This window comes from Acipenser ruthenus, chromosome 41 (genome assembly GCF_902713425.1).
Source record: "Acipenser ruthenus chromosome 41, fAciRut3.2 maternal haplotype, whole genome shotgun sequence".
Lineage (NCBI taxonomy): Eukaryota > Metazoa > Chordata > Actinopteri > Acipenseriformes > Acipenseridae > Acipenser > Acipenser ruthenus.
In genome coordinates this window covers 5,967,713-5,988,715 of record NC_081229.1, presented here as the reverse complement: position 1 = coordinate 5,988,715, position 21,003 = coordinate 5,967,713, and the positions used below count along the sequence as shown (strand labels likewise).

General features: G+C 45.4%; 1 protein-coding gene across 1 annotated transcript in view; it reads right to left on the bottom strand.

The window, feature by feature from the left end:
• Window positions 1-21,003, bottom strand: part of LOC117433774 (complement C4) — a 62,422-nt gene that overhangs the window by 37,859 nt on the left and 3,560 nt on the right. Inside the window, exons 3-16 of the mRNA XM_059010872.1 lie at window positions 20,648-20,819; window positions 19,655-19,725; window positions 17,786-17,874; window positions 14,886-14,968; window positions 13,013-13,100; window positions 12,354-12,459; window positions 10,209-10,332; window positions 9,181-9,296; window positions 8,883-9,050; window positions 6,759-6,944; window positions 4,735-4,920; window positions 4,030-4,182; window positions 2,645-2,771; window positions 1,078-1,149 (exon numbers count right to left, since the gene is read on the bottom strand). Of these exons, the coding sequence (XP_058866855.1) occupies window positions 1,078-1,149; window positions 2,645-2,771; window positions 4,030-4,182; window positions 4,735-4,920; window positions 6,759-6,944; window positions 8,883-9,050; window positions 9,181-9,296; window positions 10,209-10,332; window positions 12,354-12,459; window positions 13,013-13,100; window positions 14,886-14,968; window positions 17,786-17,874; window positions 19,655-19,725; window positions 20,648-20,819 (1,741 nt within the window). The remainder of the gene's footprint in view (window positions 1-1,077; window positions 1,150-2,644; window positions 2,772-4,029; window positions 4,183-4,734; window positions 4,921-6,758; window positions 6,945-8,882; window positions 9,051-9,180; window positions 9,297-10,208; window positions 10,333-12,353; window positions 12,460-13,012; window positions 13,101-14,885; window positions 14,969-17,785; window positions 17,875-19,654; window positions 19,726-20,647; window positions 20,820-21,003) is intronic.

Below are 21,003 nucleotides of genomic sequence, written 5' to 3'. Positions count from 1 at the left end.
AGGCAGGGAGAGTGTGTGTGAGAGAGGGGGAGGGGGAGAGTAAGATAGAGAGGGGGGAGAGGGAGAGTGAAAGAGAGGGGGAGGGGGAGAGTGTGTGAGAGAGAGAGGGAGAGGGAGAGAGGGAGAGTGAGGGGGAGAGTGTGAGAGAGAGGGGGAGGGGGAGAGTGTGAGTGAGAGAGAGAGGGAGAGGGAGAGAGAGAGAGATGAAGGGGGGAGAGTGTGAGAGAGACGAAGGGGGGAGAGTGTGAGAGAGACGAAGGGGGGAGAGTGAGAGAGACGAAGGGGGGAGAGTGTGAGAGAGACAAAGGGGGGAGAGTGTGAGAGAGATGAAGGGGGGAGAGTGTGAGAGAGACGAAGGGGGGAGAGTGTGAGAGAGACGAAGGGGGGAGAGTGTGAGAGAGACGAAGGGGGGAGAGTGAGAGAGAGATGAAGGGGGGAGAGTGAGAGACGAAGGGGGGAGAGTGTGAGAGAGACGAAGGGGGGAGAGTGAGAGAGACGAAGGGGGGAGAGTGTGAGAGAGACAAAGGGGGGAGAGTGTGAGAGAGATGAAGGGGGGAGAGTGTGAGAGAGACGAAGGGGGGAGAGTGTGAGAGAGACGAAGGGGGGAGAGTGTGAGAGAGACGAAGGGGGGAGAGTGAGAGAGAGATGAAGGGGGGAGAGTGAGAGACGAAGGGGGGAGAGTGTGAGAGAGACGAAGGGGGGAGAGTGTGAGAGAGATGAAGGGGGAGAGTGTGAGAGAGACGAAGGGGGGAGAGTGTGATAGAGACGAAGGGGGGAGAGTGTGAGAGAGACGAAGGGGGGAGAGTGTGAGAGAGATGAAGGGGGGAGAGTGTGAGTGAGAGATCGTGAGGGGGAGAGTGTGAGAGAGACGAAGGGGGGAGAGTGTGAGAGAGACGAAGGGGGGAGAGTGTGAGAGAGACGAAGGGGGGAGAGTGTGAGAGAGATGAAGGGGGGAGAGTGTGAGAGAGACGAAGGGGGGAGAGTGTGAGAGAGACGAAGGGGGGAGAGTGTGAGAGAGATGAAGGGGGGAGAGTGTGAGTGAGAGATCGTGAGGGGGAGAGTGCATTGCAGAAGTACCTTTGGACACAATCTTAGCCTGTATGTCCAGCGATCGGGTCTGTCTTCTAAATCCAGTGTCACAGGCAAAACCTGGAAGAAATCAGAGCAAAAGAGCTCCAGCATTGAGATCTTACAGGGGCTGCATAATACCACCCACACTCTCCTCATATTACCTGCCTCCCTCTTTAACACAGTGTTGTGTGTGTTCTGTATCATTCTCTATTGTGTTTAACAGTGCTGTGTGTGTTCTGTATCATTCTCTATTGTGTTTAACACAGTGTTGTGTGTGTTCTGTATCATTCTATATTGTGTTTAACACAGTGTTGTGTGTGTTCTGTATCATTCTCTACTGTGTTTAACAGTGCTGTGTGTGTTCTGTATCATTCTCTATTGTGTTTAACACAGTGTTGTGTGTGTTCTGTATCATTCTATATTGTGTTTAACACAGTGTTGTGTGTGCTCTGTATCATTCGCTATTGTGTTTAACACAGTGTTTTGTGCTCTGTATCATTCTCTATTGTGTTTAACACTGTTGTGTGTGTTCTGTATCATTCTCTATTGTGTTTAACACTGTTGTGTGTGCTCTGTATCATTCTCTATTGTATTTAACACTGTTGTGTGTGCTCTGTATCATTCTCTATTGTGTTTAACACTGTTGTGTGTGTTCTGTATCATTCTCTATTGTGTTTAACACAGTGTTGTGTGTGTTCTGTATCATTCTCTATTGTGTTTAACACTGTTGTGTGTGTTCTGTATCATTCTCTATTGTGTTTAACACAGTGTTGTGTGTGTTCTGTATCATTCTCTATTGTGTTTAACACTGTTGTGTGTGCTCTGTATCATTCTCTATTGTGTTTAACACTGTTGTGTGTGCTCTGTATCATTCTCTACTGTGTTTAACACAGTGTTGTGTGTGTTCTGTATCATTCTCTATTGAGTTTAACACTGTTGTGTGTGTTCTGTATCATTCTCTATTGTGTTTAACACAGTGTTGTGTGTGTTCTGTATCATTCTCTATTGTGTTTAACACTGTTGTGTGTGCTCTGTATCATTCTCTACTGTGTTTAACACTGTTGTGTGTGCTCTGTATCATTCTCTAGGACTGTTTTTGCCTCTGCATTATTTACAGGTGCACCAAACAAATGGAGGATGTGCAACCGTAATTGATGTCCCCTCAGAGTCCTAAGTGCCAGTGTGCCAGTGTGACGTTTAAGTTCTGCCAGCCCCACCCACTCTCTCTGTCTGTATACACATAGATTAAGTCACACTATCACATGATTTGAATAGAAGGAGGAATGCTGTTCAGTGCCTGGCACATAGGAATCTCCAGGCAAGTTCAAAGCGGGTAAAGACTGATTTAGAGAAACATGATAAGAATCCAATACTGGAGGAGCAACAGAACCCAGAACCCCTCAGAATGACTGTACATATCCTAGTAAGCGGAAAAACAGTCTTTAACTTCTTTTGAATACCATATTATATGTGTCTTGTATGATTCCCTAACTCTGTTTCCACAAATAATAGGACAATTAAGCAACATTTTCATAAAACTGTACATTAGAAAAAGAGGCTGGGCCAAGTTTACCTTTTCTCATCTGAGAAGTGACCTGATTGGTTATAAAGCTGAGCCCTGCATCGTTGAACACGCCCACGTTGTCAGCCCCGCCCCCAAACGAACAGCCAATGTCATAGGAGTTCATAGCAGCGAAAACCTGAGGAGCAGAATTGATAAGAGAGAGCAGCTGAAAGAGTGTTCATGTGTTCAGCTTTGTGTGATTTTCTGGTTCACTCGTCACATCCTGGGGCCTTTTTAAACAGTTTTAAGCAAAGCCCGTGGCCTCTGTAGAGCTCACAGAATCATGTCTAAACTACTTCAGGCACATCGGACTGGAACCATTACTAACCTCCCCCCCAACATTTTGCCCCCTAGTGGGTATAAGAAATACATCAGTAAGAAATACCACATGGTAAAGCACAGCACACATTCACTAGGGGTCAGAGTGTTAAAGTTAATGACTCTTTACACAGAGAATTGTGAGGGTCTGGAACCAACTCCCCAGTAATGTTGTTGAAGCTGACACCCTGGGATCCTTCAAGAAGCTGCTTGATGAGATTCTGGGATCAATAAGCTACTAACAACCAAACGAGCAAGATGGGCTGAATGGCCTCCTCTCGTTTGTAAACTTTCTTCTGTTCTTATGTTCTTTAGTTCTAGTTGCATGCCATAGACACATGTAACACAGGCTAGATCAGTCTTTATATTAGTAAGCACCAGCACCATCTAGTGCACAGCTAGTGTATTTCCAGCAAAGCTAACTTGATCCAAAGTGGCTGATCACTAGATGGCGCTGGATTGAACGGTTATATTTGTCTATTGCAGCAACTGGAACTGAAGAGCAGCTCCTGAGCTCACAGTCAAAGCAACACAGTATTTGAGTGATTGATGAACTCTGTTATGAGAATGAGCACAAACACATTTAAATACGTCAGGGTTCATCTGTAATTAAAAAGTACCAGGTCTTATAATTAAGGAAGAGGGATAGCATTTTTGTTTCTTGATAACAGCAGCTTCCATTTCTGCTTCAAGTTCTCATCTGCTTGCAGGTTTCGTGCCTTATTGTCGGTGTCAGGAGCTGCATGGTGACCATTGCCTAGCCATGTTTTATTAACTTCAGGTTTGAGCAATACCAGCGCGCGGGCCTACTACTCTGATGCACAGGAGCAACGACACTGTTGTTGTTACGAGAGCTAGTTTTTTGGTGTTTGTTTGGGGTGTAAAAATGTCCTCATTCATAGTTGTATCTTAAAATATATCACTGCAGTTCACTTTTATCATTCAATTCATGGAACAGAAAAGTTTTTTATAGTACATTTTTTTATAAGGTTCTCCGTGTCCCAACGTGCGTAAACATGTCTTCCCTTTCTGGAGGTGACTCTGCTGCCTGTGTTGATTGTGTGAACCTGTCTTACCTTTCTGGAGGTGACTCTGTTGTCCCTGTTCAGTGCATACATGGCAGTGTCCACGGCCAGCAAGGCCACTCTTGGGGCATCTGCTCCTGTGTGCAGGGTCACCTTCATCGTGTTTCCGGGGGAGTAAATGCCCTTATCTGCCTTCACCGCCAGCTGAGAGAGAGGGGAGTGGGAGGGAGAGAGGGAGAGATAGAGAAGGGAAGGAGAGGGGAGGGGGAGGGAGAGGGAGAGAGGGGAGGGAGAGAAGGGGAGAGAGGAGGGGGAGGGAGGGAGAGAGGGGAGGGGGAGGGAGAGATAGAGAAGGGGAGGAGGTGGAGGGAGAGGGAGAGAGGGAGACAGAGAGAAGGGAAAGAGGGAGAGATAGAGAAGGGAGAGAGAGGGGCAGGGAGGGAGAGGCAGAGAGGAAGATATAGAGAAGGAGGAGAGAGGGGGTGAGAGGGAGAGTAGATGAAATGGAGAGAGAATGTGGGAAAGAGAGAAAGAGATCAGTCAGTATCATACATTTGAAAGAATAGGTCACTCTGACAGTGTGTAAATGGGAAAATGTGACTGACAGACACAGACAGCCTCCATACACCTCCAGATTCTAATCCTCAGTAACTTGTTCTGAAGAAGGTCGAGACCAAGTTTCATCACAATCAGACAAATGGTTCTCTGGACAGATGCATACTGACACCCCCGCACAGGCTGTGAAGCCCGACTCACCGTCCCCTCGCAGGTGTCCTGCACGTCCACCCACACAGAGTCCGCCACCAGCTCGTGATTGGCTGTGAAGTAAAACCCAACGATCCGGAATGAGGGAATGAGGTCAGGGGTCACCGTCTCACTGACCTCAGCTAAATTTGAGAGCTGGAGCTTACCCAGTCGAGAGATCTGTCCCCTGCTGACCAGCTGAGAGAGAGAAACAGGGACACAGAGAGACGGGCATTAATACAGAGAGAGACACAGAGACAAAGAGACACAAGCATCGCTACAGAGAGAGACACAGAGACACAGGCATAAATACAGAGAGAGACACAGAGACAAAGAGACACAGGCATAAATACAGAGAGAGACACAGAGACACAGGCATTACTACAGAGAGAGACACAGAGACAAAGAGACACAGGCATAAATACAGAGAGAGACACAGAGACACAGGCATTACTACAGAGAGATACACAGAGACACAAGCATTACTACAGAGAGAGACACAGAGACAAAGAGACAGGCATAAATACAGAGAGAGACACAGAGACACAGGCATTACTACAGAGAGAGACACAGGCATAAATACAGAGAGAGACACAGAGACAAAGAGACACAGGCATAAATACAGAGAGAGACACAGGGACAAAGAGACAGGCATTACTACAGAGAGAGACACAGAGACACAGGCATAAATACAGAGAGAGACACAGAGACAAAGAGACACAGGCATAAATACAGAGAGAGACACAGGGACAAAGAGACAGGCATTACTACAGAGAGAGACACAGAGACACAGGCATAAATACAGAGAGAGACACAGGGACAAAGAGACAGGCATTACTACAGAGAGAGACACAGAGACACAGGCATAAATACAGAGAGAGACACAGAGACAAAGAGACACAGGCATAAATACAGAGAGAGACACAGAGACACAGGCATAAATACAGAGAGAGACACAGAGACAAAGAGACAGGCATAAATACAGAGAGAGACACAGGGACAAAGAGACAGGCATTACTACAGAGAGAGACACAGAGACACAGGCATAAATACAGAGAGAGACACAGAGACAAAGAGACACAGGCATAAATACAGAGAGAGACACAGGGACAAAGAGACAGGCATTACTACAGAGAGAGACACAGAGACACAGGCATAAATACAGAGAGAGACACAGGGACAAAGAGACAGGCATTACTACAGAGAGAGACACAGAGACACAGGCATAAATACAGAGAGAGACACAGAGACAAAGAGACACAGGCATAAATACAGAGAGAGACACAGGGACAAAGAGACAGGCATTACTACAGAGAGAGACACAGAGACACAGGCATAAATACAGAGAGAGACACAGGGACAAAGAGACAGGCATTACTACAGAGAGAGACACAGAGACACAGGCATAAATACAGAGAGAGACACAGAGACAAAGAGACAGGCATAAATACAGAGAGAGACACAGGGACAAAGAGACAGGCATTACTACAGAGAGAGACACAGAGACACAGGCATAAATACAGAGAGAGACACAGAGACAAAGAGACACAGGCATAAATACAGAGAGAGACACAGGGACAAAGAGACAGGCATTACTACAGAGAGAGACACAGAGACACAGGCATAAATACAGAGAGAGACACAGGGACAAAGAGACAGGCATTACTACAGAGAGAGACACAGAGACACAGGCATAAATACAGAGAGAGACACAGAGACAAAGAGACACAGGCATAAATACAGAGAGAGACACAGAGACACAGGCATAAATACAGAGAAAGACACAGAGACAAAGAGACACAGGCATTACTACAGAAAGAGAGACACAGAGACACAGGCATAAATACAGAGAGAGACACAGGGACACAGGCATAAATACAGAGGGAGAGACACAGAGACACAGCACATTCACTCAGTTATTATTTGACATGGATTCCCAGTTCAGATACAGGTTTGCACACGGCACATTCACTCAGTTATTATTTGACATGGATTCCCAGTTCAGATACAGGTTTGCACACGGCACATTCACTCACCATGTAGTAGAAGAAGCCTGAGCTGGGAAGCTGGTTAGGGTTTGCTTTGAAACCGATTTTGAGCCCTTCTCCTGGCTGAATCACAGCACTCTGCACCCTGATATACAGGTAGCTCTTCGACTGGGAATTATAAAGACTGGCCTGCATCTGAGCTTGACTGGTCTCGCCTTCGTCAGAGACACTCGCCTGGGGAAAAGGGGCAAAACCAATTAGTGTTACACAATATAACACTATAACACCCTGTACAGAACTACAACAGCTACCCAGCATGGTGTCTATATAACACTATAACACCCTGTACAGAACTACAGCAGCTACCCAGCATGGTGTCTATATAACACTATAACACCCTGTACAGAACTACAACAGCTACCCAGCATGGTGTCTATATAACACTATAACACCCTGTACAGAACTACAGCAGCTACCCAGGATGGTGTCTATATAACACTATAACACCCTGTACAGAACTACAGCAGATACCCAGCATGGTGTCTATATAACACTATAACACCCTGTACAGAACTACAACAGCTACCCAGCATGGTGTCTATATAACACTATAACACCCTGTACAGAACTACAGCAGCTACCCAGCATGGTGTCTATATAACACTACAACACCCTGTACAGAACTACAGCAGCTACCCAGCATGGTGTCTATATAACACCCTGTACAGAACTACAGCAGCTACCCAGCATGGTGTCTATATAACACTATAACACCCTGTACAGAACTACAGCAGATACCCAGCATGGTGTCTATATAACACTATAACACCCTGTACAGAACTACAGCAGATACCCAGCATGGTGTCTATATAACACTATAACACCCTGTACAGAACTACAGCAGATACCCAACATGGTGTCTATATAACACCCTGTACAGAACTACAGCAGCTACCCATGGTGTCTATATAACACTATAACACCCTGTACAGAACTACAGCAGACACCCAGCATGGTGTCTATATAACACCCTGTACAGAACTACAGCAGCTACCCAGGATGGTGTCTATATAACACTATAACACCCTGTACAGAACTACAGCAGATACCCAGCATGGTGTCTATATAACACTATAACACCCTGTACAGAACTACAGCAGATACCCAGCATGGTGTCTATATAACACTATAACACCCTGTACAGAACTACAGCAGATACCCAGCATGGTGTCTATATAACACCCTGTACAGAACTACAGCAGCTACCCATGGTGTCTACATAACACTATAACACCCTGTACAGAACTACAGCAGATACCCAGCATGGTGTCTATATAACACTATAACACCCTGTACAGAACTACAGCAGATACCCAGCATGGTGTCTATATAACACTATAACACCCTGTACAGAACTACAGCAGATACCCAACATGGTGTCTATATAACACCCTGTACAGAACTACAGCAGCTACCCATGGTGTCTATATAACACTATAACACCCTGTACAGAACTACAGCAGACACCCAGCATGGTGTCTATATAACACCCTGTACAGAACTACAGCAGCTACCCAGGATGGTGTCTATATAACACTATAACACCCTGTACAGAACTACAGCAGATACCCAGCATGGTGTCTATATAACACTATAACACCCTGTACAGAACTACAGCAGATACCCAGCATGGTGTCTATATAACACTATAACACCCTGTACAGAACTACAGCAGATACCCAACATGGTGTCTATATAACACCCTGTACAGAACTACAGCAGCTACCCATGGTGTCTACATAACACTATAACACCCTGTACAGAACTACAGCAGATACCCAGCATGGTGTCTATATAACACTATAACACCCTGTACAGAACTACAGCAGATACCCAACATGGTGTATATATAACACTATAACACCCTGTACAGAACTACAGCAGATACCCAGCATGGTGTCTATATAACACTATAACACCCTGTACAGAACTACAGCAGATACCCAGCATGGTGTCTATATAACACCCTGTACAGAACTACAGCAGATACCCAGCATGGTGTCTATATAACACTATAACACCCTGTACAGAACTACAGCAGATACCCAACACGGGGTCTATATGTAATCTCGTGCGCTGGCACAGCGTGAAGCGAGAGGCAGATTGTCTCACCTTGATGTCCAGCATGGAGACAGTCCCAGGCACGTTGATGTCCAATACGACTGTCCCCTCTTTGTTGGTTCTGGACGTCTCTCTCTGTACATTCTGTCCTGAGTCTGAGACGCTGACTTCAACAAGCTTATCTGATGCTGGGGTCCCATCAGCGAAAGTGACAGACGCCTGAAACACAGAAACAACACGTTTGGATCAGTTTTATTTTGGTTGGTTACAAGTGAAAGTAGTTGCAGCTCACACATCTCCCTGTGGCGCATGTCTCCTCACACTGCTCCTCATGATCCTCTGCACTCACCCACACTCTGAATGGCACTCCGGGGATGAGGAACTTCTTGGTTTTTGTCAAGTCCAGTCTGAGGCGAGAGTCCACAAACACCACGCTCTTCAGATCAGCCTCCTGCAACTCACCGCCTGGGCAAGAGGAAAGAGGGGTGATGACTGATTGTATGACACCTGCCTTTCCCCTCCTACCTCTACCCCTCACCCTGCTCCTTCTCCCCCTTCATCCTCCTCCCTCTCCCCCTTCACCTTCCCCCATCACCCTCCCCTCCCCTCCCCCTTCACCTTCCCCCTCACCATCCTCCCTCTCCCCTCTGTCTCCATCTCTTCCCACTTCCTCCCAGTCCCCCTCTCTCTCCCCTCCTCTCACTCTCCCCTCTCTTCCTCCTCTCCCTCTTCACCTCGTCTCTTCCCCTCTCTCTCTCCCTCCCTCTTCCTCTCTTCCTCTCTGTCTCTCTTCCTCCCTCTCCCCCTCCTCTCTTCCTCTCCCCTCTTTTCCTCCTCTCCCTCTCCCCTCTCTTCCTCCTCTCCCTCTCCCCTCTCTTCCTTTCTCTCTCTTCCTCCCTCCTCCTCTCTTCCTCTCCCTCCCTCTCCCCCTCCTCTCTCCCTCTCTCCCTCTTCCTCCTCTCCCTCTCCCCTCTCTTCCTCCCTCCTCCTCTCCTCCTCCCTCTCCTCTCTCTCTCCCCTCTCTTCCTCCTCTCCCTCTCCCTTTCCCCTCTCTTCCTCACTGTTCCCCTCTCCCTCTCCCCCTCCCCTCTCTTCCTCCTCTCCCACTCCCCTCTCTTCCTCTCTCTTCCTCCCTCCTCCTCTCTTCCTCTCCCTGTCTCATCCTCCCTCTCCCACTCCTCTCTCCCTCTCCCTCTCCCCTCTCTTCCTCCTCTCCATCTCTCCTCTCTTCCTCCCTGTTCCCCTCTCTTCCTCTCTCTCTCTCTTCCTCCCTCCTCTTCTCCTCCTCTCTCATCTTCCCTCTCCCCCTCCTCTCTCCCTCTCCCTCTCTCACAGTGTCAGATGGATTCCTATGCAGAGCATTTTGAAGGTACTAACTTGATGTCTCAATGACAGTCACTGCGATGTAGAGTCTGAAGTCTACCAGATCGCTCATGCTCTTGCCCAGTTTGGCTGTCAGGTTTCTGCTGGAGATTTTAAACTTTGCTTCTCCATCCCTCACCTGTGCACAGCAAGAGACATTTCAATTTTAACTGATTTCAGTTCTGAAAATCACAGTGAAAACGGCTTCTGACACACACTCCTCAGGGCTGATTTTATGAATCGAAGCAGTGCTGATCAGTCTGTGTTGCTTTGACTGCGAGTTCAGTTCTTCAGTTCTAGTGGACTGCCAGAGATATATGCAACAGTCTCTTGACACAGGGGTTGTACCGACAGACTGGAAAATAGCAAACGTAATACCAATCCACAAAAAGGGAGACAAAACCGAACCAGGTAACTACAGACCAATAAGCCTGACTTCTATTATATGTAAACTTATGGAAACTATAATAAGATCCAAAATGGAAAATTACCTATATGGTAACAGTATCCTGAGAGACAGCCAGCATGGTTTTAGGAGAGGGAGATCATGTCTAACTAACCTACTTGACTTTTTTGAGGATGCAACATTGAAAATGGATAACTGCAAAGCATACGACATGGTTTATTTAGATTTCCAGAAAGCTTTTGACAAAGTCCCGCATAAAAGATTAATTCTCAAACTGAACGCAGTAGGGATTCAAGGAAATGCATGCACATGGATTAGGGAGTGGTTAACAGGTAGAAAACAGAAAGTACTGATTAGAGGAGAAACCTCGAAATGGAGTGAGGTAACCAGTGGTGTACCACAGGGATCAGTATTAGGTCCTCTGCTATTCCTAATCTACATTAATGATTTAGACTCTGATATAGTAAGCAAACTCGTTAAATTTGCAGACGACACAAAAATAGGAGGAGTGGCAAACACTGTTGAAGCAGCAAAGGTCATTCAAAATGATCTAGACAGCATTCAAAATTGGGCAGACACATGGCAAATGAAATTTAATAGAGAAAAGTGTAAAGTATTGCATGCGGGCAATAAAAATGTGCATTATAAATATCATATGGGAGATAGTGAAATTGAAGAAGGGAACTATGAAAAAGACCTAGGAGTTTATGTTGACTCAGAAATGTCTTCATCTAGACAATGTGGGGAAGCTATAAAAAAGGCTAACAAGATGCTTGGATATATTGTGAGAAGTGTTGAATTTAAATCAAGGGAAATAATGTTAAAACTCTACAATGCATTAGTAAGACCTCACCTAGAATATTGTGTTCAGTTTTGGTCACCTCGTTACAAAAAGGATATTGCTGCTCTAGAAAGAGTGCAAAGAAGAGCGACCAGAATTATCCCAGGTTTAAAAGGCATGTCGTATGCAGACAGGCTAAAAGAATTGAATCTATTCAGTCTTGAACAAAGAAGACTACGTGGTGATCTGATTCAAACATTCAAAATCCTAAAAGGTATAGACAATGTCAACCCGGGGGACTTCTTTGACTTGAAAAAAGAAAAAAGGACCAGGGGTCATAAATGGAGATTAGATAAAGGGGCATTCAGAACAGAAAATAGGAGGCACTTTTTTACACAGAGAATTGTGAGGGTCTGGAACCAACTCCCCAGTAATGTTGTTGAAGCTGACACCCTGGGATCCTTCAAGAAGCTGCTGATGAGATTCTGGGATCAATAAGCTACTAACAACCAAACGAGCAAGATGGGCTGAATGGCCTCCTCTCGTTTGTAAACTTTCTTATGTTCTTATGTTCTTATGTAACACGGGATAGATCAATCTTTGTATTTGAAAGCGTCAGCACCATCTAGTGCACAGCTAGTGTACTGCCAGCAAAACAAACTTGATCCAAAGTGACTCTAGACGGCGCTGGCTCTTACTTCTAGAAAGACACTTTGGCTGATCTAGCTAATGTTACATATATCTATGGCAGACAACTAGAACTGAAGATCAGCTCCCAAACTCATAGCCAAAGCAATACAGACTTCTAAAAAACCCACACAGTATTTGAGGCTTTGCACTCATAAGAAGCACTCAGAATGATTGCAAGCATGGTTAAAAGATAAGATGACAGTAAAAATAATAAAGACCGTGTACAGTAATTCACAGCTGCTGCTCTCTGAGCTGTGATCTTTCTGAACATGTGGAGACTCACTTGCTGGTTCTGCTCCAGTCCTTTCATAAAGGTGGTCTTTCCGGCTTCGTCGATGATGCCAAAGCGGACGTGAGCTGAGCCATTGACCTTCTCTCCATACGTGTAGCTGAGAGACAAACAGAGACCAGTCTAAACACACACAGCCAAGCAAAACCACTCCGGGAAATCACAGCTGATACTCCTACTTACCTGTAAGAAGCTGTCCTTCCCGCACCTTTACAATTGTGTACCAATCAATGGCAATTAATGAACTTCCGCACTGAGTGTTGTAAAAGCAGATTGGAAGCGGATTTTCCTGTAATCCAAAGCACTGCCGTTTTTACTGCACTACTTAATTAACTGCAATTGTAAAGGTGAGGGAAGGACAGCTTTTTTGTTTGGAAATGAACACATTAATGAATGGATTTATTTATTAAATACTTAAAGGCAATTCCAAATAGGAGTGTGAGTATCAGCACACCTGTAATAGACTGCCGTCAGTGCACATGCCTCACACTTTTATATGTGACTAATCCCAGGGCTTAAAGGAATGAGCTATGAAGACAGGCGAAAGAACAGAATCTATTTGAATCTGAATCTTATCAAACTCACAGTAAAACCAGGAGTGGATCAAAGCGCTAGTCAAAGACAAGGCTAGGCTGAGGAGAGAGGAGACTCACGTGACGCTTATCATGAAGCTGAACTCCTCTTCCTTCACGTGGTAATACATTGTCTGAGGCAGGATCTGAACGTCAAAACTGGGCAGCACTGCAACACACAGCAGAGAAGAGCTTTAGGACTATCTTACAGTAAACCTGATCAATTAACACTTCACATACAGAAGCACACAGCTTGCTCAGGCTAATCGGGGATATAGGAGGCTAGTATGTGTTTTATTGTAATGGTCGTTCATGTGTGTGTCTCTGTGTGTATGTGACTTTACCTCTGTGTGAGTGTGTGAGAGTGTCTCAGTATTAATGTGTATGTGTTATAGTGTCTGTTTCTGTCAATGTGTGTTTGTGTGTCAGGGCGTGTCTCAGTGTGTCAGGGTGTGTCTCAGTGTGTCAGGGTGTGTCTCAGTGTGTCAGGGTGTGTCTCAGTGTGTCAGGGCGTGTCTCAGTGTGTCACGGCGTGTCTCAGTGTGTCTCAGTGTGTCAGGGTGTGTCTCAGTGTGTCAGGACGTATCTCAGTGTGTCAGGGCGTGTCTCAGTGTGTCAGGGCATGTCTCAGTGTGTCAGGGTGTGTCTCAGTGTGTCAGGGCGTGTCTCAGTGTGTCAGGGTGTGTCTCAGTGTGTCTCAGTGTGTCAGGGTGTGTCTCAGTGTGTCAGGGCGTTCTCAGTGTGTCAGGGCGTGTCTCAGTGTGTCTCAGTGTGTCAGGGCGTGTCTCAGTGTGTCTCAGTGTGTCAGGGCGTGTCTCAGTGTATTATGTGTGGAGTAGTGGTTAGGGCTCTGGACTCTTGACCGGAGGGTTGTGGGTTCAATCCCCAGTGGGGGACACTGCTGTTGTACCCTTGAGCACGGTACTTTACCTAGATTGCTCCAGTAAAAACCCAACTGTATAAATGGGTAATTGTATGTAAAAATAATGTGATATCTGTATAATGTGCAATAATGTATCATGTGATATGTTGTAACAATTGTAAGTCGCCCTGGATAAGGGCGTCTGCTAAGAATTTAATAATAATAATAATAATAATATTATTGTTATTTATTTCATCGCAGACACCCTTATCCAGTCCAACTTACAGTTGTTACAAAGTATCACATTACAAAATATCACATTACAAAATATCACATTACAGATAATAGCAGTTATAGAATACAATACAGTCAGTAGTAAGTAAGAGAAAATTCAAATGAGAGAAAATAAAAAATACAGTAAATAATTACATTTGAGAGAGATTACAACTAAGAGTATTTGGTTATAAGAATAAATTCCATAAAGAGCAAGTTAAAGCAAATTAATGTATGTCTCAGTGTCTTAGTGTGTGTGTCTCAGTATGTCTGTCTCAACGTGTCAGTGTCTCAGTGTGTGTCTCAATGTGTGTCTCAGTCAGTGTGTGTGTCAGTGTGTGTGTCAGTAAGTGTGTGTCTCAATGTGTGTGTCAGTTAATGTGCGTCAGTGTGTGTGTGTCTCAGTGTGTGTCAGTGTGTGTATCAATGTGTGTCTCAGTCAGTGAGTGTGTCTCAGTGTGTGTCTCAATGTGTGTCTCAGTGTGTGTCTCAATGTGTGTCTCAGTCAGTGTGTGTCTCAGTGTGTGTCTATGTGTCTCAGTGTGTCTCAGTGTGTGTCTCAATGTGTGTCTCAGTGTGTGTCTCAGTGAGTGTGTCTCAGTGTGTGTCTATGTGTGTCTCAGTGTGTGTCTCAGTGAGTGTGTCTCAGTGTGTGTCTATGTGTGTGTCTATGTGTGTCTCAGTGTGTGTCTCAGTGAGTGTGTCTCAGTGTGTCTCAGTGTGTCTCAATGTGTGTCTCAGTGAGTGTGTCTCAGTGTGTGTCTCAGTGTGTCTCAGTGTCTCAGTGTTATTGCTAGTTAAAGCAGCTCTGATCCTCACCAAACTTCCTCACTTCAAAGTTCTGAGACTCTGCTGTCTTTTCTCCGTCTTGGTAGTGAGCTACAATCTTCCAGGTCCCCGGGCTAAACACAGGGAAACACACACACACACACTCAGCTTTACTCATGTATTCAACATCGTCTTCTTTACATTCACTTTGAAGATAATTTTCCATTTCAGTTTTAAGCTCCCCTGCTGTACTCTAGATGGCGCTGCTGCTTACTGTTATAAAGACACGCAGCACAGGATAACCAGCAAGAGTGTCTCTATAGAAGCCAGAGCCAGCGCTACTTTGGATAAGTTTGTTTTGCTGGAAAAATGCAGCTCTATTGAGGCCACAGGGGTGTAGGCTATATAATTTAGACTTGAATAATTTACACAGCGCAGCCCAGACTGTTGCTTAGAGAGATTTCAAATCCCAACAGGAATCAGAGAATTAAAGACTTGAGCCTGTGGAGAGCAGGGTGTAACGATACACTGATCACATGATAGAGAGAAGCTGTGCTGATTCCAGGGTGTGATGATACACTGATCACATGATAGAGAGAAGCTGTGCTGATTCCAGGGTGTGATGATACACTGATCACATGATAGAGAGAAGCTGTGCTGATTCCAGGGTGTGATGATACACTGATCACATGATAGAGAGAAGCTGTGCTGATTCCAGGGTGTGATGATACACTGATTACATGATAGAGAGAAGCTGTGCTCATTCCAGGGTGTGATACACTGATCACATGATAGAGAGAAGCTGTGCTGATTCCAGGGTGTGATACACTGATTACATGATAGAGAGAAGCTGTGCTGATTCCAGGGTGTGATACACTGATCACATGATAGAGAGAAGCTGTGCTGATTCCAGGGTGTGATACACTGATCACATGATAGAGAGAAGCTGTGCTGATTCCAGGGTGTGATGATACACTGATCACATGATAGAGAGAAGCTGTGCTGATTCCAGGGTGTGATGATACACTGATCACATGATAGAGAGAAGCTGTGCTGATTCCAGGGTGTGATACACTGATCACATGATAGAGAGAAGCTGTGCTGATTCCAGGGTGTGATGATACACTGATCACATGATAGAGAGAAGCTGTGCGGATTCCAGGGTGTGATACACTGATCACATGATAGAGAGAAGCTGTGCTGATTCCAGGGTGTGATACACTGATCACATGATAGAGAGAAGCTGTGCTGATTCCAGGGTGTAATACACTGATCACATGATAGAGAGAAGCTGTGCTGATTCCAGGGTGTGATACACTGATCACATGATAGAGAGAAGCTGTGCTGATTCCAGGGTGTGATGATACACTGATTACATGATAGAGAGAAGCTGTGCTGATTCCAGGGTGTGATACACTGATCACATGATAGAGAGAAGCTGTGCTGATTCCAGGGTGTGATACACTGATCACATGATAGAGAGAAGCTGTGCTGATTCCAGGGTGTGATACACTGATCACATGATAGAGAGAAGCTGTGCTGATTCCAGGGTGTGATGATACACTGATCACATGATAGAGAGAAGCTGTGCTGATTCCAGTGTGTGATGATACACTGATCACATGATAGAGAGAAGCTGTGCTGATTCCAGGGTGTGATGATACACTGATCACATGATAGAGAGAAGCTGTGCTGATTCCAGGGTGTGATGATACACTGATCACATGATAGAGAGAAGCTGTGCTGATTCCAGGGTGTGATGATACACTGATCACATGATAGAGAGAAGCTGTGCTGATTCCAGGGTGTGATACACTGATCACATGATAGAGAGAAGCTGTGCTGATTCCAGGGTGTGATGATACACTGATTACATGATAGAGAGAAGCTGTGCTGATTCCAGGGTGTGATACACTGATCACATGATAGAGAGAAGCTGTGCTGATTCCAGGGTGTGATACACTGATCACATGATAGAGAGAAGCTGTGCTGATTCCAGGGTGTGATACACTGATCACATGATAGAGAGAAGCTGTGCTGATTCCAGGGTGTGATACACTGATCACATGATAGAGAGAAGCTGTGCTGATTCCAGGGTGTGATGATACACTGATCACATGATAGAGAGAAGCTGTGCTGATTCCAGGGTGTGATGATACACTGATCACATGATAGAGAGAAGCTGTGCTGATTCCAGGGTGTGATACACTGATCACATGATAGAGAGAAGCTGTGCTGATTCCAGGGTGTGATGATACACTGATCACATGATAGAGAGAAGCTGTGCGGATTCCAGGGTGTGATACACTGATCACATGATAGAGAGAAGCTGTGCTGATTCCAGGGTGTGATACACTGGTCATATGATAGACAGAACTGTGCTGATTCAGTTACTTTAGTTACTTCAGTTAGTTCAATTAGTGTGGTTACTTCTATTAGTTTCATTTACTTCAGTTAGTTTCAGTTAGTTTCAATTAGTTCTGTTAGTTTCAGTTAGTTCTGTCAGTTTCAGTTAGTTCTGTTAGTTTCAGTTAGTTCTGTTAGTTTCAGTTAGTTCTGTTAGTTTCAGTTAGTTTCAGTTAGTTTCAGTTAGTTCTGTCAGTTTCAGTTAGTTCTGTTAGTTTCAGTTAGTTCTGTCAGTTTCAGTTAGTTCTGTTAGTTTCAGTTAGTTCTGTCAGTTTCAGTTAGTTCTGTTAGTTTCAGTTAGTTCTGTTAGTTTCAGTTAGTTCTGTTAGTTTCAGTTAGTTTCAGTTAGTTTCAGTTAGTTCTGTCAGTTTCAGTTAGTTCTGTTAGTTTCAGTTAGTTCTGTCAGTTTCAGTTAGTTCTGTTAGTTTCAGTTAGTTCTGTCAGTTTCAGTTAGTTCTGTTTGTTTCAGTTAGTTCTGTTAGTTTCAGTTAGTTCTGTTAGTTTCAGTTAGTTCTGTTAGTTTCAGTCAGTTTGACGTCACTTACTCTGTCACATCTGGTATCATCATGTGCTGACTGACAACACCAGCCACAGACCTCATATCCTTATGGAAAACACGGTTACCCAAAGAGTTCTGCAGGAAAAAACAACAACAACACAGCTTACAAGAGAGACTCAGGGCAGGGTTTAAACTGCAGGAGAGACTGTGTCCTTGCAAGCAGGGTGTGTAGTGTACAGAGATCCCAGTTAGACAGGAGCTGAGAGACCCAGGGCAGGGTTTAAACTGCTTTACACTGCCTCCTACAGGAGAGAATGTGCCTTTACAAGCAGGGGGAGGTGTGTACAGAGATCCCAGTTAGACAGGAGCTGAGAGAACCAGGGCAAAGTTTAAACTGCTTTACACTGCCCCCTACAGGAGAGAATGTGCCTTTACAAGCAGGGGGAGGTTGTGTACAGAGATCCCAGTTAGACAGCAGCTGAGGGACCCAGGGCAAGGTTTAAACTGCTTTACACTGCCCCCTACAGGAGAGAATGTGCCTTTACAAGCAAGGGGAGGTTGTGTACAGAGATCCCAGTTAGACAGCAGCTGAGGGACCCAGGGCAAGGTTTAAACTGCTTTACACTGCCCCTTACAGGAGAGACTGTGTCTTTACAAGCAAGGGGAGGTTGTGTACAGAGATCCCAGTTAGACAGCAGCTGAGAGACCCAGGGCAAGGTTTAAACTGCTTTACACTGCCCCCTACAGGAGAGAATGTGCCTTTACAAGCAAGGGGAGGTTGTGTACAGAGATCCCAGTTAGACAGCAGCTGAGGGACCCAGGGCAGGGTTTAAACTGCTTTACACTGCCCCTTACAGGAGAGAATGTGCCTTTACAAGCAGGGGGAGGTTGTGTACAGAGATCCCAGTTAGACAGCAGCTGAGGGACCCAGGGCAGGGTTTAAACTGCTTTACACTGCCCCCTACAGGAGAGACTGTGTCTTTACAAGCAAGGGGAGGTTGTGTACAGAGATCCCAGTTAGACAGCAGCTGAGGGACCCAGGGCAAGGTTTAAACTGCTTTACACTGCCCCCTACAGGAGAGAATGTGCCTTTACAAGCAAGGGGAGGTTGTGTACAGAGATCCCAGTTAGACAGCAGCTGAGAGACCCAGGGCAAGGTTTAAACTGCTTTACACTGCCCCCTACAGGAGAGAATGTGCCTTTACAAGCAAGGGGAGGTTGTGTACAGAGATCCCAGTTAGACAGCAGCTGAGAGACCCAGGGCAAGGTTTAAACTGCTTTACACTGCCCCCTACAGGAGAGAATGTGCCTTTACAAGCAAGGGGAGGTTGTGTACAGAGATCCCAGTTAGACAGCAGCTGAGAGACCCAGGGCAAGGTTTAAACTGCTTTACACTGCCCCCTACAGGAGAGAATGTGCCTTTACAAGCAAGGGGAGGGTGTGTACAGAGATCCCAGTTAGACAGGAGCTGAGAGACCCAGGGCAGGGTTTAAACTGCTTTACACTGCCCCCTACAGGAGAGAATGTGCCTTTACAAGCAAGGGGAGGGTGTGTACAGAGATCCCAGTTAGACAGCAGCTGAGAGACCCAGGGCAGGGTTTAAACTGCTTTACACTGCCCCCTACAGGAGAGACTGTGTCTTTACAAGCAAGGGGAGGTTGTGTACAGAGATCCCAGTTAGACAGCAGCTGAGAGACCCAGGGCAGGGTTTAAACTGCTTTACACTGCCCCCTACAGGAGAGACTGTGTCTTTACAAGCAAGGGGAGGGTGTGTACAGAGATCCCAGTTAGACAGGAGCTGAGAGACCCAGGGCAGGGTTTAAACTGCTTTACACTGCCCCCTACAGGAGAGACTGTGTCTTTACAAGCAAGGCAGAACATAGATGTTTAATAACGATTTACAAAAAATACTTACAAACACAGATACGGACACTGATTTCTCTGTTGGTTTCATTGTGTGGTCCAAAGTGAAGACTCTGAATTGAACTAGACAAAGACACCCAAGTTAGTATAGAAGCATACTGCTATGAAGACTACAGGTAAAACTCTGTGCAACTGCAGTAAAGTATAGTTACACTTTAATTCTAGTTGAGTCTAGTCTAGAGAGCTTAAATTGCAATTACAAAGTAATTCTACTACAGTAAAACAGCAGTTATAATGTAATTCTAGTCCGGACAAATTTAATGATCTTAAACTGTAGTTACAATGTAATTCTAGTACAGTCTAGTCTAGAGCTTAAACTGCATTTACCATGTAATTCGAGTCTGGGTTTCAGAGCTCCCTTGTCCAGGCATGTCATTGGAATGACCAGGGAGGTGCCAGGAGTTTGAACAATCAGCCCCCTGGTAAATCTGCTGTGAATGAACTGATTCTCATCACAGCATCAATACGTCTCACCTGGGAGTCTGCAGGGTTACTAATAGGAGTTTGAACAATCAGCCCCCTGGTAAATCTGCTGTGAATGAACTGATTCTCATCACAGCATCAATACGTCTCACCTGGGAGTCTGCAGGGTTACTAATAGGAGTTTGAACAATCAGCCCCCTGGTAAATCTGCTGTGAATGAACTGATTCTCATCAGAGCATCAATACGTCTCACCTGGGAGTCTGCAGGGTTACTAATAGGAGTTTGAACAATCAGCCCCCTGGTAAATCTGCTGTGAATGAACTGATTCTCATAACAGCATCAATACGTCTCACCTGGGAGTCTGCAGGGTTACTAATAGGAGTTGTAACTATAAGGGATGAACAATTCATTTAACAGCAAACTCCTGGCTTCTGGTCATTTCAGTAATACTGAATACTTAATTGAAAGTAGTTCTGAAACCCAGGTCTAGGTACAGCAGGGCTAGTGCGAGTTTCAAGCCTTGTATAGGGTTTCAAAGCTGGTCGATTTTGTGTTAGTTACCTTTCTCACTGGGAGTATAGATGGGTTGATCGGTTTGAATGAAGATGTAGCCCATTTTCTTCGACAGGAGAACTCTCACAATTTTTCGATGATTGCCCATTTCAGCCACAAGCAAGAGATACGGAACCTCATCCTTATATATCGCCAGATCTCTCACTTTTTCTGTGTCTAACTGTGAAGAACCAGAAACCACCCTGTAAAACCTATATCGAAGTAGAGCAGCTACCCAACACAGTGTTTATTTAAAGTTGTAATGCAGTGCCCTGGTATTGCCTGCTGTGCGCTGGGCAGAGCCTCACTGTGCTGTACTGTGCGCAGGGCAGTGCTGCCTGGACCCATTGAACCCCATAGAAAGT